At 39.0% G+C, this 19,866-nt stretch overlaps 1 protein-coding gene across 1 annotated transcript in view; it reads left to right on the forward strand.

Moving 5' to 3' along the window:
• Positions 1-4,503: 4,503 nt before the first annotated feature.
• MMP16 (matrix metallopeptidase 16) overlaps positions 4,504-19,866 on the forward strand; it is a 185,789-nt gene continuing 170,426 nt past the window's right edge. The window contains exon 1 of the mRNA XM_082047058.1: positions 4,504-4,896. Coding sequence (XP_081903184.1) covers positions 4,765-4,896 — 132 coding nt within the window. The 5' untranslated portion in view covers positions 4,504-4,764. The remainder of the gene's footprint in view (positions 4,897-19,866) is intronic.

The following is a 19,866-nucleotide window of genomic DNA, read 5'->3' on the forward strand; positions in this document are numbered from 1 at the left end:
ATTCTGAAATTTTACTGACTTTTATGTTTCTAAGAATTTTCCTTGTGATCATACAACATTTAAGTGTGAGGTTTTACACTGTCATTTATCTTTATCTTTACTAAGTTTCTTTATAAAGTGATTGGTGGAGCTGTAAGACAACACAGTAAAGTGCACTGGCAGTGTAAGTCAGTTCTACTTCCTGACCTTATGCCTGCAGTGAACCTTGTGTACATAAAGAACCACAGATAGCCAAACACAGGTGTTATGATTGTGATTCTGGCAGGAATACATATTCAGCGCAATGATGTTCCTTCCTACACTGGTAAACTTGTTTGTTGCCTTCATGTCCTGTAGGACCTTTCAAATAGTCAAAGAGAATTCATATGGACACATCTATGAAAGTCTCCAGGTGTTTGGAACATCTTTTCCAAATAAGAATTAAATATGCTAATGTAAGATATATATAGATGTGTGAGATACGTGATATCTACCCTCATTCTTTTCAATTTATTATATCTTGTAATGGAGCTTTCTTCTCTTTAAAAGTTCCAGCTGGTACTATCAGCAGCTAAGCAACACAAACACAGAAAGTACAACATGTAACATTTTTTTTAGTAATCATATGAATTTCTATTCAGAACTGATATGACGCGGAAGATTTTTACCCCGTGTTCAAAGCTGGACATGGGAATGCTTAAAGACATTTATGTCAGCTGCTAGTAATCATCCATTGTAAACCTGTGACTATAGTAATCCACGAAAGATACATTCTATAGAGTCTAAGAAACTCACTTGGTAAATGGGCTGGTTGGGAGTACAGGAGACAGACCTCGTCCTTTCTTTCAAAAAGGCTAAAAGTTTTAGAACTACAAGGAAATCTCGTTTTTTCAATTCTGCTTCCCTACAAACCTGCTCACAGCTTATTAATTACTGTTGATAACTGCCATAGACAAGAACTGGAAAATCATATTGGTATTTGATTAAGATAAAAATTGCAAGACACTTACAAAGTATATGACTTGAATAATTGAAGTACTTCAACAAATTGCTCCCATTTCTTTCCAATTGCATTTTTCTGCTTTCTTCCTTCTTGTTTACTCATCCTTTCATCTTTGTTGCTTTTTTGTCTTTAATTGCTCTCATAATCACATACACACATACCTACAAACAGCCCTCTGTATGGAGTTTTCAATTCTTTTCTGTTTCTTTTTACCTTCTTACACGTCCCATGAGTCTCTGACCCTACTCCTGTATGTTCCTGCCCACAGCTCACTCATAAATATTCAAAGCCCTTTTCCATCATTGCTGGCATTTCTTCTGTCACACAAACACTTCTGAATGATGTTTTTCACTTCAAAGATTTTCTCCGTCCTTCATATGCCTTATCTCTTCCCTTGGCACTCATATGCACACATTGCTACTCTCTTTCCTTAACAAGCTCTTTCATTACCTGTGTGGTCTCCCTTTCTCTTCCTCAAATACACTTACAAATACCCAGGTGCTTTCATTCTCCGTCATCCTATTCATACCACTGATTTTCTTCTTTCTTGTTCTAATAGATACAGTGTAAAGTAGGGAGGTAGCTGTATTCATGGCCCCATGTTTTTCACAATAGCCACAGAAGTCCTGACAGGGCAGATGAATGAAACCCCAGTTACAGGAACATATCTATTTCCATTTCCATTTCTGGGTATTACACAGACTCTGCAGCATACACAACCAAAACCAGAGCCAGTGCTCCCTAAGAGAGCAAACCAGGCAGTCCCTTAGGAGAAGAGGAAAATCAAAAAGGACAGTATGAAGTTAGTGAGTTAGTGCTTCTTTTAAACCAGTTAGAGTGATTAATTCATAGAGAAATAAAAGGAAAGAACTCACTGGGAGATTAGAAGCAAAAAAAGTTTACTAATCTCATAATATAGTCCACTGCCCTAGGAATGCAGAGAAGATAGCTCTAATATTCTTGCTTATCAAACCTCTGTATGGAAGAGACTCCACACTCCCTCTAGGTATATTTTGTTCCAAATGCTACTACCACATTTTCAAAAGTTTTGTCTAGCATTGAATGTGAACTTTCTGAATAATTTAGTTGATTCATTTTTTCCATGATCCCAAACCCAAAAGAAAGATCTTTGTCTTTTTCACAGTAACATTTTCCACATAAAGAGACCATCTACCCTCAGTCTTCTCAGACTAAACAAATACTTTTCTTTCAACTTCTACATGTCTTACTTTCTAAATGTTTTAATATTTTGTTATGTTCCTCTGGACTGTCCATAGTTCGAGATCTAACACAGTTGGCTTCATCAATCCCTAGCAGAAACATAATTAGTCCTGTCAGATGTACTGCACTCCTATTAGTACACTCCACAATGAGGCTGTCTTGTCTTTAACAGTAGTTTGTTGCTGACTAATATTTACTTTATAGTCCATTACAGCCCCCAGATTATTTTCTGAAATGCTGCTATTTTACCAGCATCTTTTGATCTTACTTTTTGATTTTTCTTCCCAAATGTAATTTGCATTTGTATTAAGTTTCCTCCAGATGGTTCCAAGACATTTATTTAATTTGCTAAGATCATTTTGACTTCCGATGCTGTCCACCAAAGTGCCAGTAGGTTCTTCTAGCTTGCTGCCAGTTCATAATTTCATTATTCAGATCACTAACAATCTGAAGAACAGAAAATGCCTTTAAAATCAAGCATATAACATGAAAAAGCATATCACATAAGGAATTCTGCTTCAATACCATTACTTTTTTGTTAGGCAGAACATGACTTCTGCAGAAATAACTGCCTTACTTTTAAGATATGAAATGACAGAGAACCTACCACACTCCTATGTCCTGCTACTGGGTGTCGTCAAACTTTTATACATCTAACCTGCATGTGTTTTAATTGTGGCCATTGACCTCAATTATCTGAGAAAGGAGATTTCATCTGTCAGGTATGTCTTTTACTTTCAGGCTGTTCCATATCATGGTCAAGTGTTTTTGCATCTTTTTTGACAACCAAACAAGTGAAATTAAGATAAATTTTCAAATACCTTTTTTTTCTTCCTTAAGATGTACTATTGCAATAGCATGACTCACTAATGTTGCAGATCATTCCACCTTCCTTTGGGTAACATATCAAAGGGATGCATAAAATGTCCTACTAACCACAAAGTCACTGCAAGAGTAGTTATCTGCTAAAAGCACAAGGCAGTTTGAATACCACAATATCCAGCACAAAGTTTGTCTATGCCACAGGCATTACACACATTGTTTTCCCTTAAAGATAGGACTACGTATTTTGACACATTAAAATAGATTTCCATTCAACCCAAGATGCAGATTTTTGTGCGGCTTGTTACTCTTAACTACCCTATCACGATCTCACTCTCTTTGAACCTTGCCAACGCTGGGTTTGGATTTTCTTCCGAGCCGCGGAATGAACAAATCCCTCGGGGACACCTAATGACTGTGCGATGATCCTTCTTCATCAAAGGCTATGATTCGGCAAACTCCATCTCCTCGCCTTAGTCCCTGTCCAACCACTTCACTCCGCCGCTGACACGACGTGCTCCTCCCTCGCCGCGGTCCCTCTCGGCGATGCCAAGAGAGGTTTCACGGCAGCACGGCCAAGCAGTTGGGCTGGCTCCGCTGAGCCGGACCGCACCGAGGCTGGGACGAGCCGTTAGCCCCCGGCCCCGCGGTGGCGACAGGGGTCCGCCGAGGCCGAGACACCCGCCCCGCCAGGCATCGTACCGCCCCGCCCGGCACGACACGGCGGCCGCTCCCGCAGACCGCGCTGGGCAGGCGCTTCACGGCCGCTTAACGTGAGCGGCGAGCGCACCCCCACCCCACCGGTCTTGCGCCCCCCCCTTCCCGGCGCACAGGGCGGGCAGGGAAGCTGGGCCCGGGCGGTGCAGCCGGCAACCCCCGGGCATCCGCCCTACCCCGAACGCACCGCGCCCGGGGGAGCGGGGAAAGGCTCGGGGCGTTCAGGTCGCTCCGGACTCTCCTGAGGAGGGTAGGGCCGCCCTGACGGCGGACTTGGCGCTTGTGCGGCTGCTTCGGTACGTTGGCGTGAGGTAGGACCGAGCGCTCCTGCTGTGCGGCCGTCCACCGACAGCCACTCTCAGCGGCAGCGACTCGGTTGCCCGGCGAGCGGAGCCGCCCCGTTGCGGCGCGGCGGCAGCGCCTGGCGGGCCCATCGCCTTTGGGACGCCTACGGGGCGGGGCTATGTAGATTTCGGCTGAACATTCTGGAGAGGAGGGGAGCGGCGGGAGGAGGGGGGGGGGGCGCCGAGACAAGAGAGGGCGCCGAGCCGAGCCGAGCCAAGCCGAGCCGAGCCGAGCCGAGCCGAGCCAAGCCAAGCCAAGCCGAGCCGAGCCGCCGGGCGGCCAGGCCGGCCTTCCCCGGGAGGAGGGGGAGGAGGCAGGACAGGGGAGGGGAGGAGAGGAGAGGAGGAGGAGGAGGCGGAGGAGGGAGGACACGGGGAGACGGTTGTTGCTGCTGCTGGGCAGAGAGAGGAGTCGTGCAGGAGCTGCGGCTGCAGTCGGACGCCACATTCCCTCCTTACGGGACTGGTGGTGAGGATGAGCGAAAGCTGACCCTGCCGGTGCCGCCGCCTGTGCTGTGAAGTGTCTGCTCCTCCTCCTCCTCCCCTGCTGTGGGTGAACCTGCGCTACGGGCTCTTCACTGACACGGGGGGGAGGTTGGTTTGTTTGTGTATTTGTTTAAGGCAAAGAGGGAGAGAGAGAAAGAGAGAGATCTTCCATCCACTGAAGCACAGTTCACTATGATCGTACTCGCAATCAGCACTGGAAGCCGGTTGGATTTCGTGTCTCAGTCCAGGGTGTTTTTCTTGCAAACCTTCCTTTGGATTTTATGTGCTACAGTGTGCAAAGCGGAGCAGTATTTCAATGTGGAGGTAAGATCAGCCGTATGCGTGTGCGAGCGTGTGTGCTGCCCCCTCTCCCTTTCCCCTCTTCCTTTTTTTTTTTTTTTTTTTTTTTTTAATATATCCACCAAATGAAATAGCCAGCCAGCCATGTCTTCCAGCAGCCAGGGCATACGTCTGTGTCGGCTTTCTTCCCAGCAGCCGGTAGCGAGCTTCCCTCCCCGAGTTCCCCCGCCTGATGGATGCGTTTCGGCCGGAGATCCCGCTGCCGGCGCCGCCCGCTGCCCTCGCCGGGGGGCCCGGTACCCTCCGGCCGGCACGGAGGAAACCTGAGGCGTGGGGTGGACACGCAGCTCAGGGAAGGGAGGCTCCGTGAATATCTTGGACTTAAGATGCCGCTGTATCGCGGAGTTTCCCCAGCCATTTGTTTGTTTGTTTTTGAAAGACGAATGAATGAATGAATGAATGAGTGTTATGAAGAGAGGGGGAAAGGAACTTGAGATTTTGGCACATTTCTTTGTAGTACAGTATTTGACAAAATAAGATCCTTTTCCCAATTAAACATAACAAAATGAGTTGCCAGTAGAAATAGTGAAACAAACGGCATAAAGGTGCAACTACAGCACAAAAGTTAGAGGGTGTGGAGGACCAGGAGACAATTTTTCCAAGTGAAGAAGATTAACGTGGGGATACCTAGATGGGGCAAACCCTCAGAGCTCGAAGTGGCAGAATTCAGTGGACATCCATTTCGAGTCACTCTTTTATATACTCACAGTTTTCCAGTTCAGAGTTTTTAGATAATACTTTTTATTAACTAATGTTCTATTACTGACTTTATCATCTTTGCATATATACTTTTCTCCTTTATTCCCCTCTTGTCACTCCATTTGTTCTGCTGTGAGCCCTTTTTCTTAATCTCTTTCAATGGGATATGTGTTTCCCGCTTCCTTTCCCTGCCTGTTCATCTTCTTCATCTTGTTATGTATCTGTTTAATTTATATATGCTCTTTCAACTGGTTTTCTCTTGGGTTCCTGTGTTTCTTCACTTTCTTCTGGCTTGCCAGCCTCACTCCAAACTTTCTGCTGCACCCATACATGACCCTCACTCATTTTTGTTTCTTGTCTGTTTCGTCTCCTGGGTTCCCACAATTCTTTCTCCCAGATAACTGAAGTCTGTGTCTTTTCCTGTCTCGCACATATGCGCTCTTGCTTGTTTAATATGAGCTCTTGTTCTCACTCAGTGACACTCGCTCTTGCTACTGTCTCTGGCAAGACTGCTTCTGCAGATGCTTCTCCATCCCTACACTCCCTCCCTTTTTGTCCAAAGTTCTTACTTGTACTTCTTCTCCCTCTGCCTTATGCAAGATCACCTCAAATGTATAAAAAAATCATGTATTCTTTTCCCGTGTCTGCTTTCATTCTAGTCTTTCCCTCTCTACAGGCTGTTTCTCTTGCTACATGCAATCCTCCACTCAGCTGAACAACACGCCTCTGTAGCTTTTTTCTCTGACTTGTATCTCTCCAGAAAGTATTGTTTTTTTAACTCCACCATTAAGATCTCTCCCGATTATAAATCTTTGTATTTTTTTTCTCCACCATCCACGCTCTAGTTACTCTTGTTCATTCCTTATCACTAATGTGCATCTCTGCTTCTGTTTGACTGTAAGCAGGGGCAGGACTCCTCTTCTTACATTTTTATGTGGTGTGTACCATGCTCAAGCCTGGAGTACAGTTATGAGACTTTTGCTGTATAAATATTCAAGTCTCATGCTGAAGTTTCAGCCTTATTTTGCTCGTGTCCTCAGCTGCCTTCTTTACTGATGAGCTGCGGAAAGCAGTGTGGAAGAGAGGAAGTTGCTCTCTCGATCCTCTCCAGGCTTCACAGGCTGCCCCCCTGCAGCGTGTAGGGAAGAAATTCCAGTGACAGAACTTTCTCCTCCCACAGTAGTCTGCTTTGCTGGCATCTGGCTCTGCTGGAGAGACGGGCGGCAGATGGAGCTAGTGTGGGAGGAGAAAAAGATTGGTGTAGTCAAGTGGAATATGAACAGGAGGCCAACTCCAGTCAGAAGGAGGTTTTATGAGGAAAGAAGGGAAACACTTTCATTTTTGCCACCTCTTCCATATGGAAAACAGCACATTCTGAGGGCAAAGCCAATATCGGGAGCAAGAAACGCTGTTGGGAAGAATGAAGTCATGTGTGTATGTGATGAGAGCACGTATTTCTCTCTTTTGAAATATGCCATCTCCTGCTCTTCCTCTCAGCCCTTTTGAAATGAAGTGTGCTGTCATATGCCAGTGCTCCCAGTCTCTTTTATATTCAAGTCTTTGAGCCACAGATTGCTGGGAGCCAGAAGAGTGTTCCAGGGGAATGACTGTAGTATTCAAGAGCTGTCCTAACGTGGGACTTTTCTTTAGGCCACTGCCTTTGATGACTGTCAGTGACACTGTCCTGGGCTAAATGGACCTGAGATTTTCCCCAGAACAGTCATTGTCTTGTTCACATTGTTTGGATAGCACTGAAAATTCTACTTTCTTTTGGTTGGGAACAGCAAAAGCTAAAAGCATGGGAAATCTGAGGCAAAGGACTTGGCAACAGCATGTATGTATTGTGCTGTACAATCCTCTGTGTCAGCACAAGTGCATAAAACAGTTGTATTTGGTAGTAAATTGTGAAAATATGACAAGTAGTTCTTATGACAATAAGAATAAATACACAAAATAGGGTTAAAGAAAGAAGTGGTGTGCATATATTTGAATTAAATGTTACTGAACAGATGCTTAGGATGGTTGGAAAGCAGATTTTTTTTTAAATTTTTTCTTGTGTGTAAATAAAGTACAGATGATACCTGTTGAACATTATGAAATGTAGAAATCATTAATTTTCTATTGTTATTTTGTCTCATTTAATCCACATCGCCGATTGATAAGCAAAATCTGTGTAGTAGCATTGGATTTTTATGGTTTGTTTCAATGCAGGTTTTTTAGGGTGTGAACCAGGGTAATTCTTAGGAGATACTACCGTAGCTCCAAGATACTAGATAAGAATGTTGCCTTTTTAAATAAAAACACAAAGCTGAAGTTTACAAGCTTATATGTACATTACTGTTCTTTATAATTTTGTTGTCTCTTGGTAAAATTTCTTTTAACCAAACATCTACGTGGATGAAGTTCTTATGCTTCTTATGATAGCTGAGTTATCAATCCTGAAATGTATTCATGTATGTAGTATTTCATGTAATAGATGTAGCTAAGTAAGATTTGGATCATGGAGTACGCGACTCAGGAGGGGCACACTTGCACTCTGAGTCAGTGAAAGCCTTGTGGGAAAGCCGCATGAAGGATCATTGTAAACTGATCGTGTAAGTAATCATGATGAAGTTTAGCATTCACATAGGCTTATGGGTAGGAAGATTTTAGCATTAATTTTCAAAGTTCATTGATTACCAGTGGCATATTTGTGAGACATTTTTTCTGACATCATGAGAAAAACTACGCACTACACCGTTAGTTGTCTTAGTGCTGAACTGTTGGTCCAAAATGATAACATTAATGAGATAGTGCTCCAGTGGAAGAATATGTCCATCAATGTGGAGTTTTTCTAGTATTTTCAGCTGTTTCTGTACACTAGCAAAGTGTCCATTGGTGAGATAGTAAACGGAATGATAGTTTAAAAAAGAATATTATAAATGCAAAATTGAAACAAGCACATACAAGATAGTTTGTTACTAAACAATGACAGACCAGCCAGCTTCCCTCCTGCCCAGATTCCTCACTGTGGTAATAATCTCTTGTGTTGCTCAAAAGATAACTCCTTTGCATGTTACTGGGAGTGTCTGTAGATGGCATTTCATAAATATAATTCATACAGACTATATATATATTTATGTGCTTTCCGAAAACCAATAATGTTGTACTGTTTGAGCTGGTATTATACTGTGAGTTTACCTTTTATTGTTATCTGTTAGTATATGTATATATTTAAATAAGTATATTTAATTTACTATTTAATATTAAATATAAAAATTGATAATGTCACTATTTTGTTATGGGAAAAATGGTTATTGAAACTAGAATACATTGGTCAGAAGACAGGATCAGCACAAATCTAGAATAAGATTAATATGCAGATCCTAATATTGCCTACTCTTACTCTGCTGGGTATCTGCATAAAGCCTGTTGAGCAAATATGTGTTAGAATAGCATCTAGTTTTCATTGACTGTATCTGTGATATGGTAGACACTAGAGACAAACCATGCTTCATCATCTCTCTCCTCCAGTTCCAGTTATGCTGTATTTTCCTTCTCCTAATGCTAAATATATAGACTTTAATCCCCAGAGGAGATCTTAAAATTACTCTTAGTGTGAGCTGCTCTTTAAAACAATAGTCTGTTTTTCTCCTCCCATTTTCAGAGGTGGGACTGTTAAATTGTGTATTGTGGAACAAAATACAGTGGAATTCAAACTTCAGAAAAATGCCATCAGTTTCCTCCGTGTTAATAAGTGGCTGAGAACCCCATTGTTTTCATTGTTAATAAACTTTACAATTAGCCTCCAGCTCCTGCTGAATGGTAATTCATGACCTTTTCTTCCATATGGTTTGGGTCTTTTAAGCTTAAAACCAGAGCAGTTTAATTCTTCAGCTTGTAATTGAAAAGGAATAAAGATTTAGGAGGGGAAAAAAGTCTCCAGTATCAGCTTTACACACGTTGCAACTAGTGGGCTTGGTTGTTAGGTTTGCAAGCACAACACAGTATTTCTATGATTTATTACAATGCAAGCTCAAAACTATGGAGAACCAGTTAAGGTTGTTTTGCTATAAATAGTGCTGTGTCCCCTTAAAGGGGTTCACAGGGTCTTCTGCATTGTTTTTCATTGCAGTCAGTATGCATGATTCTCAGTTAAACTCTGAATCTTACTCTTGCATAAGGTGTCACCTAAATTAATTGGATTTTTGTTAGAACAAGAACTTCAAAGTGAAATTATCAGGATGGAGAGGACTTACTGAATCGGGTGGTGGAGGTGGTTAGTGGGTGAAATATTAGTCAATAAAAATTTACATATAATGTGGTGTATTTCCTGTTTGATTCTTGAGGAAATACAGATACATGAAAAACCTCCTGTATGGCTTCTGATGAGCACATATATCTAGATAAGGAAAATAATTGGAAAGTTATGTGTGTGGTAGGGAACAGAACACTTTTATGTCCCACAAGGCAAATATTTACTATATAATGATCTGTCTCTTGTTTGATATGAGTACCTGTGGAGGCTCCTAGTTCTCAAAGTGCATTCTCTGCTGTAATTTAGACAATAATTCCTTTTTATAAAAATTCCAGTAAAATTTCCTGCTGCAAAGTATGAGATTATTTTGTGCTGCTGATGTTGCAGGAAGGTTTACGGATTCTGTTGACTTGTTCAAAGACAGGTTGAAACGATGGTCCCAGTTTTTATGAGTATGTTAGACCTTAAGTGCAAGACATATTTGTTTATAATTGTACCTCATCTTATTTTCCTATTGCAAATTTTTGCCTGTTTAGTGTTTAAGTATTGCAGCTATTAGGGATTCTTAATTCTACTAAAGGAAAGAAATAAAATGGTTAAATAAAGAGATTTATGTAATCTCCCTATGTAGTGCAAGATAAACTTACTAAAACATGTCTTCCTAATATTTTCTGAAATGAGATCTTACTAAAATAAGTACACAATTCATTAACATGCCAAAAAAACCCTGAACAAGCCCAAGGCCTCCTGCTTTCATTATTCAGAAGGCATATTGTAAAACTCCTGCATAACCATTCATTGTTTTTTTCATTGTTCTTTAACTGGTTTAAGATTTATGCTGCACTTTGTCAGTTTTATTTGAATCCATCTGAAAGGTCAGTACTTGCTCTAGGTACCTCAGCTCTGCTTATGCACTCGACAAGACTGAGTCGTAAGAGTTTATAAAGATACAATGTGGTATTATATAGATTTAAAAACATTTCAAACTGCATCTGTTTTCAGTATTTTGAAGTCTGTCTCATCCTTCTCCTTTTCTGAATGATAACTTTGTGGAGTTAAACATGGAAGATTTTGTGCTGGTGCTTTTTGAAGATCCTTAAAGTAACAATATAACTTTTAAAAATTGTATCTTAATTACCCTAGTTAAATTGCTTAATTCTTCTTACCTCTCTGTTTTGGATTCCAGTTTCTTGTCTAGTCTGTTTGCTATCCTCAAACTACACTATTGACCATAATCTGAAGGAGCAGGTTGAGTCTGTTTAATTTGTTATCTGTGATATGTCAAATGACAGATTTGATTTCATTTTCTATGAGGAAGACCAGGATTAGTGCTGCAAACATGATTTCAGTTGGCACTGAAATGGATTTGAAAAATAATTATGATTAGAGCTTTATCCTTTAAAGAGAGGTCATGCTATTTGGAACCTTTATTTATTGGTTGCCTGGCAACTGTTCATTCATGTTCCTGCTTATCATCATTCATTATAAGCATCTTTGCTGTACAGTAAGAGCAATTAAGTGGTAACAACTTATTTCTGTGATGAATTAAAATTGACATAAATTACAGAAATAGAAAAAAATATTTCTGTAATTTTACTTATTAACTTAAACTGTTGGTGCAATGTTTCTCTACTTATTAACAGCTGGTTTATACCAGCTGAGGAGTTATCTGCATTTCAGCTATGATCATAATGTTCCTAGCATACCTTTTGATGTATTACAGCACATAATTGACTTAGAGGCTTGTTCAGGTGTTTTTGTCATGCTTAAAATCTCCTGTTAATTTCAAGATGAAGGCTTCAGGGTGTGAGGAAACTGTTCCCCTGTTGATTTCAGTGCTTAGCATTAGGCAATCCAATCTCAAGTGCTGAGGCTTGAACCTAATGTTGGGAAATGGGTTTAAAATTCTGGGATTGAAACTGCTGCAACAGGGGGTGTGCAGCTGAAGCAATGATCCACAATAGCTCTGTAGAACATTAAAGTCACTTAATGATTTCTCTCTGTAGAACAATAGCAGTTTTTATTACACTGTGATAAAACATTCATAAAACATATTATTTGACAATTGTTTTGTGACTGTGGATGAAAAATATTTTGCCTTATGTATTAATTCTTAATGGATCTTACAATGATTAACCCTTGTGTGGAATAGCGGTGTAAAATGAGACAGTTGTGCTATGGAGTATTCATAGATGTCTCTGTACATTGAGAGGAATATTGGAATGAATTCCTTATGGCTGCATCTTAAAAGAACATCCATCACTGTAGGGCCAGGGTGGAAGTAGATTTGTTTCCCTGATTCTACCTGTTGGTAGCAGTGGCTTTGCTTCTGTACCGGATGGCTCACAGGTTGGGGAAAGAACATCCCCCTAGGACTGATACCCTCCGCTTTGAGCTTCTGCTTACATTAACTCGCATTGACTCTTCATACCAGGCACACAGGGGGACAAAGTAACTGCTGTAAGACAAATCTATATCAATTTTCATCAGTTTTTCCACTCACGTGACGTGTCTGTAATAAATGAATATGCCTTTATGTGTTTTTCCCTTTTAAGAAACAATTGATTTTGCAGTTGTTTAATTTGAAAGCAAAATCTAGTCTTCAGTATTCTTTTCCTCATGGTCTTATAGAGAAATAGTTTTATTTCATTGGTTGTGTTCATTTTTGCTGACATGTAATCATCTCTCCACTTACAAGGATGAAAAACAGGTTGGCAAGGGGAGACACCTTTTCAGAAAATTACCAGCTGAAAGGCAGGTGGACAATTATCTGTTTCTTTCAAACACAGATAGCAAAACAGAAAAACAAGTATCCTTTTCAATGGAAAGGAAGAAGTTTCTTTTAAATGTATCAGTGGATATTTACAAAGTGTACTGAAGAGGAAATTGTTTCCTTTTTGTACTGCATCTGGATCTGAAGGTGATGATCCTGTCATATTCTTTCTCACCTCAAAGGCTGGTTGTGTGATGCTCTTCTAGGAAATTGTTTTGACCCACTGAAAAATGACAGATTATATTTGTCTACATGTCATGGTCTACATGCTGTATAGAATAGTAAAAACACATTTAATTGCAAATAAAATAAATGATTTCTCTTCCACACAGTAATATCTATTGTTATTGTTAGAAGTAATAATATTATATTGCTAACTATACAGCTTGACTTTGATCTTGGCAAGTGAGGCTTTTTTTCCCCCTTACTACTTCTATGTATTAAAAAAAATCAATAACCAAAACACAACAACCCGAGACCGTGTTCCGTTTTTTGATTGTCCTTATTGATTATGAAATGCTGGCTTCTAATACTTCTGTCCTTCATTACTCATACATGGGATGTCAGCTTTGGAAGGGTCTTTATTATGTCTTCCTCTGTTGCCTGTATTTTTAAATATATAAGAAAAAGGAGGCGATGTGAATAAGTGACTGAGACATCATGCTGGGGGTCTAGAGACCTGGGCTGTGTGTCCTGTTCCATCATGAGTCTTCCTGTTGATGACATAGCTTAACAATGTTTGTAACCTGGCTTCCAAAGGTGTGAATTGGCCTAAGTGAAGAGTATTTGCTGACTTTTCCAATATATGTCAAGAACAATAGAAGAGAAGTGGTGTAAAAGAGCCAGGAATGTGTCTTCCTCATTCAACTCAGGACAGTTTCCTTTTTTTCATAAAGTAGTAGAGGTATATCATTATATATAAATCAGCATTTCAACTTTGTCATCTGTGTAATAATTCAAGCAGTGAATATGCTCAAGAGAAAAGTACCAGAGCAGAAAATGTGAAAAACATGTCCACAACACTTCCAACATTGGTGGTCTTTTAGTTTAGTGTGCTTTTTTTTTTTTTTTTTTCCTTAATGTAAATACCAAAACTAATTAGAGAACATTGTCAGGAGGATTACATGAAGGATATAATTAAATGAATGAAGGTAGATTATCACATTATTTTTACCCAAATATAAAACAAATAGTCTGCTTCAAAATGTATTTAAATAAATGTAAAAGCCTTAAGAAATAAAATGGATTTTGGATCAGACTGTGTTACACAATACAAAATTAAAAACTATTCATGTTACGTTGTCATTGCAGTACCTAAGTTTCTTCTCTTTTGTTTGAATACTTGTGGATTTTTATGAAATACAATAAAAGATTGGCCTTTCACTGCTCCAGGTATTAATGTTTTTTATTAGATACCACTAACAGGTGAACATGCTGCTAACGTACCCCTGGACCTTAAAAACTTAATCATGGGAGGATGAGGCACCGGGGAAATAAGATATTTGCTATGGTGACATGTTTAGTATGGTAGAAGTCAAAACTGAATCTTTTCCTTCCTTCCTTCCTTCCTTCCTTCCTTCCTTCCTTCCTTCCTTCCTTCCTTCCTTCCTTCCTTCCTTCCTTCCTTCCTTCCTTCCTTCCTCCCTTCCTCCCTTCCTCCCTTCCTCCCTTCCTCCCTTCCTTCCTCCCTTCCTTCCTCCCTTCCTTCCTCCCTTCCTTCCTCCCTTCCTCCCTTCCTTCCTCCCTCCCTTCCTCCCTTCCTCCCTTCCTCCCTTCCTCCCTTCCTCCCTCCCTCCCTCCCTCCCTCCCTTCCTCCCTCCCTTCCTCCCTCCCTTCCTCCCTCTCTTCCTTCCTCTCTTCTTTCCTTCCTCCCTTCCTCCCTTTCCTCCCTTCCTTCTCCCTTTCCTTTTTTCCTTACCTTGCTTCTTTCTTTAATATTTCTTTCATCTTTTTTTTTTTTTTTTTTTTTTTTTTTTTTTAAATAAATCTTTTCTTTCCCCTCAGACCTACAGATCACCACCTGCAGCCAAGGAAAATCATTGGTCATTATTGAAGCATTGAATCAGAAATACTAGAGATGGGAAAGACTACGAAGAACCTATTTTCTTGTCAATGTAGGATTGCTTACTATTGTATAGTTGCTGGAGTTTGGCAAGTCAAGTTTTAAAATCCACAGTGGTGGGACTTCCAAAATTGGAATTTAAAAAAGCTGGTGAAAGTACAGTAGGGAAAACTACAGTGGAATAATTCTTTTCAATAGAGTTTTCTTTTGGCTACTGGCAACATTTTGAGGTTGGCTCAGGTTAGACAATTTCTGATAGGAAGTGATGACTGTTCTATAACCCAAGATGATAGCAGCTGTTGATGAGCATGCACTAATTGGTAATTAGGTGTATTTCTTTGACTTTACAGAATGAAAAATACAAGAGGAGCAGAGAATAATGAAGGATTCATTTAAATTTTCATTCCATTTGAAATCTTTAGTGTAGTTGAAATGCCTGATCACTGCCTGGTTTTAAAAGATACGTTAGATGTGTATGGATTCTGATATTGTCTCAGGAAGGCTTGAGTTTATGATTATTTTCTCCAAGTACTATGCCTTGTTGTATTTAAGTATTACTACCTAGTGAATAAAATTGGATATTAATAGGAGTTTTATGGATGTCTAGATATTACACTCCAGCAATAAATCTTATTTTTTAATTTCATACCTTATATCATTAGTGTGCTCACAAACACAGACTTAAAAATATTCATGACACTGGCACATGTGAGCTATCATAGTGTTCATGCTTTGCAAATTCTGTAACACTTACAAAACAAGGATCTCAAGATATATGTGGGAAGGTTGAGTCTGTTTACTGATATATATCCTGATGATGAGATTTATGCAGGGTGATTTGCATGAGGTATATTTTCTAGCAAGTGTGCAAGCTGCAGGGTTAGACTGGGAAAGGGATTCAGTTTCAGAGAACAGAACTTAAATTTATGTGTACAAATGTGCTGTACATGTTTCCTATGTATTACTAACAGTCTGCTCCCTGAAGTCAGTGAAGCAGAGAGACTAATTCAGCCAGTCACACAGTTAATGTCTGCATCACAGTGAGCTGAATCTTCTTTTTTCTGAAATCTGCTCTTAGTATTGACTAGTAGTGTGATGGAATTGCTTACGTGTAGGCATCCAGCACCATTTAAGGTGCCCTTGGCCAAGATGTGCACAAGGCTGGCAGAAATAACACAGGACCTATGAAAGCTTAATCTTTTTGGGCTTGCAACAGAAAGCCAGGCTGTGTGTCCTGAGTAATCTCAGATAACATTAGATACTTCTGTTTAGGTAACTGAATCCTGTTCCTGGTTTTAAGTGATGGTGGAAGGTGTCAAGACACCTATATCTACGGGGCTTCCACAGGTAGACACTGGCATTCAGATGTTGTGATTTGGGACTGAATCCTTTCCCTCTGCAATAGTGGCATTCGTTACACTTGTCTAGGTACCTGGTGCTGTTTTGGCCCTGTGGTCCATATTTGCTTGGCCTCTAGATGATGTTCCAGAAAAGCATGGGCCTCCTAAAGGTCCAATGATATATATTTGCTGTCTCTTGGATAATAGAGATAATCTCAGATCACACCAGACACCTGCACTTCTGACAGAACCAAGAGCAGAACTCCATTTTTATGTACATTATTAAGTACATTTATCCCTTAGCACAAGACGCTAACGCTTTGTTACATCTTTAGATCTCATCTATTTTAAATATTTAGTTAGGGGTATAAAGAACACATTTTTCCACTGGCAACAAGACAGTTTTGCCTTTAGCCTTAATGAGACCAGGCTTGGGCCAGTTTAAATCTGTGTAAAAAATATTACTTAACTCACAGCAAATAATTCTGGTACATTTTATAAACAAAGTGCTTCTGACTGTTATTTGATGCCTACCATAAATGATTTTAAAGGCTGTCTTTCCTTCCTAAATATACAAACATCTAAACAGCTATTTGTTGCCGTTGAGGGAAGAGAACAGAATGTTAAGCATTTTTATAAAAAGTAAGTAATTAGAAAACATATTTTAGAAGAATAAGCTCACTAAATGTCTATTGTCTGATAGACAATCCAATCCCCAAGAAGATAAATATGAAAATGACATTTTAATAATTTCTTTGGATAAGAGCCCTAGGCCCTCAGGAACAATTAGCTATGCTTTCAAGTACTTTTGTCATGTAAAGTAAAATGTGGATTAATTCTACAGAAATTTACATTTCTATGTTAATACCAGAATTCAGATCTCATCATAGGCAGGTATGCAATTTTATTGATTTATTTACACTACTTGCTTTGAGTCTTCAGAACTGTGAAGTAAACTGGGTCAGAATAAGAATGTTATTGGCCACCTTACATGTTTGCTTATTATTCTAAGTCCAGAATTCAAAACACTTGAATATGCTACCTAATGTACTATTTAAATTACTTTTCTGCTATCATATAATTATAAGGAGACTAGATCTGCCGTTGATTTTTAGGCCTGCAATTGGGAAGGGTGATATATCTGCAATCTTTTATTCCAGAAGAGCTTCCTTTGTAATATTTAGCTCCACTCTATTGTTTTGCACTGACAGGCTCATTTAGAGAAAAAAACAGTATTCTAGTTCCTTTGTGAGTAATCCCATCATTTTTCCTGGCTGCCAAGAGAATTCACTTTTTGTCCTAGCAGTCAGATAAAGATAGCGGCATTGTTCTTCATAGATTAATTGCTTAGATGCCTTTTCCACTGAGATATTAGAGAATTTTTCTCTACATGCAAGATCTTTCTAAGGAGGTGATGCCAGTTTAATTTGGACCAAAAGATTTGGATTCTATAGAAATATATTATTTCTTTAGCTTTGCTCAAAATAAAGTTTCCATTTCATTAGAAGAGTTTTTAGATGTCTTTATGCATATTTCCTTCTCTAAATTTTCAGCAGCAGAGGAAATTATTCATAAGGTGAAACTAAGGTTTAGAAATGTTAGAACAATACATTCTGTGATGTTTTGCAAAAGTTATGAGTGACTAAGGACAGGAGAGCCTAAAGGAACTATAGCTTTTCTCATGTTCCAGCTCTAATATGACAGAGAAATACGTCATGCCCATTTGCTTTAGCATGATAGCTAGAAATGGACAGAGTGAGACTTCTAACTTTCATGCCCTACTAGGCAAGGGCTTTGTAGATGTTAACTTGTTTTTAGAAATAAAATAGCTACACGTGTAGTTGAAAATTGTGTAATGGTGTTTGGCGAAGTATCTAATAAATAAAAAAATGATTTTTTTTTTCTTTGGAACAAAGAATTCACAGAGTTGTTGAAAGAAGTCACAACCTTCAGATTTATGTATAAATGGAGAGTACAAATACACTTTTGCTTCGTGCTTTCTTTTTTGGAGCTCATATGCTACCCATGTTTCAGTGGTAAGAAGAAACTATTTATAGATAGGAAGAAGAAGGGAATCCACCCATATTTGATCTATTTTATTTTACATAACTGTTATTTGTACTTATGGACTTATTATCGTAATAAGAAGTCTGTGTCTAGTGGTCTTGATTGGAAAACTTTGCTGACCTTCTAACTGCATGGAATTGGTCAGATTGTGCCATTAATTTCATTGAGATTTTACTCCAAGCTGTTTGAAAAGCACTGAATTGCCAAGCATTTTAATTGAGTAAATTAGGAGTATGTATATATTAAATATGTAAGATAAATATTGGTGTGGAAATCAATAGGCTTAACCTGTACAAAAGGGATAAAATTGATACAAAAATAAGTGGAGATACACTATCTGTGCGTAAACTGAATCTCATAGTTAGAAGAAGTTTAAAAACATTAGAGAAGTGGTATTCTTGAACCACTTTTCCTAAATAATAGTAGGGGTGTGATGTAAGGGAGAAAAATTTAACTTGTTTTGAGATAGGATCTAACTATTTAATGTGTGTGCGTACATAGTGTAACTTCTCTCATCAGCAGTAATGGACTAGATTCCTTCCTTGTCCTATACCCTCAGTCTTAACAGTAATTTTCCTGATTCACTAAAGCTGATGGCTCTGCTGACAGCCGTTGACTGTAATGTTTATTCTTCTGCATTAGACTGTCTACCTTAAGAACTCTATAACTATTTTATTAGACAAAAAATGTGGTCTTTATTGCATCAGTTGGGGTCTCTGCTTCATTGCTTTTTGTCACACCATGTGTGAAAGTCTGTTTCTCTAATAGCACTTAATGCTGACAGTTGTGAATAAGGCCAGTGAAATCAACCAGACTGGTTTGAAAATCATAAAAAGGCTTTTGCAATATTTTTGATTGTCTTCTGCATTTGGGCTTTTGAGTTCATATGGGTTCACTTTTTTTTTTTTTTTTTTTTTTTCTGAAATAAAGCTGAGAAATTCACAATTAAAGAAGAAACTGAATATTTTCATTATATCTAGTAAGCCAAGTCTTCAGGAAACATACCAAATGTTTAAGATAAAACCTCTCTAGCACTAGACACGGTGCTCACTTCATACCTCTTTTCAGTTTTGATTGTCTTCAAAGTTGCATTTGTTGCTATTTTTGCTGCTGTTAGAAGTTACCACTTAGAAAGGTCAAAGTACTTCTAACTGTTGATGAACACTGTTTTTCACTCCATGATGACTACTAACCTTACACAATTTGCATAACACTGTTAAACTGTGTAAGCATGGCTGGCTGGGTGCCCTTGTGCATCACTGTTTGCTTGACCATGGGAGAAGCCTCAGTATTGATTCTACACCTTAGCCACTGATTGCAGCAGCAGGGACTGGGTAGTTCTCCAGAAATGTAACTTTTATTTTTACAGGTGCCTCAATTTCTCTAATAGGAGAAGAAAAGCACAGACTTTACTGCTTTTAAACTAAGTTTGTAATTTTGTCCTCTTAACTTGGTATTTTGTAGCATCTCTGAGAGACAGAGTTCTAGTGAGGTAGGACCTGTGTTCTAGAATTTTAAGATTAGACCTCCAAAAGCAGTATGTTAAAATACCATTATATTTAGTAACAGATACTTTTAGTCCTAAGCTATCAGTAACTTGTGAACTAAGGAGGTTAATTTAGATAATAGTATTGAAATAATAAAAATGATTTCTTATATCAGTATTTAGATAATATAAATCATCCCTCTTCCCATGTAATCTGATGCTTTTTCTCTCTCTTTTTATATTATTTTGTTGTTTTATTTTGTTTGATTG

The sequence above is a fragment of the Streptopelia decaocto genome, assembly GCF_964273445.1.
Source record: "Streptopelia decaocto genome assembly, chromosome: 2".
Taxonomy (NCBI): Eukaryota; Metazoa; Chordata; class Aves; order Columbiformes; family Columbidae; genus Streptopelia; species Streptopelia decaocto.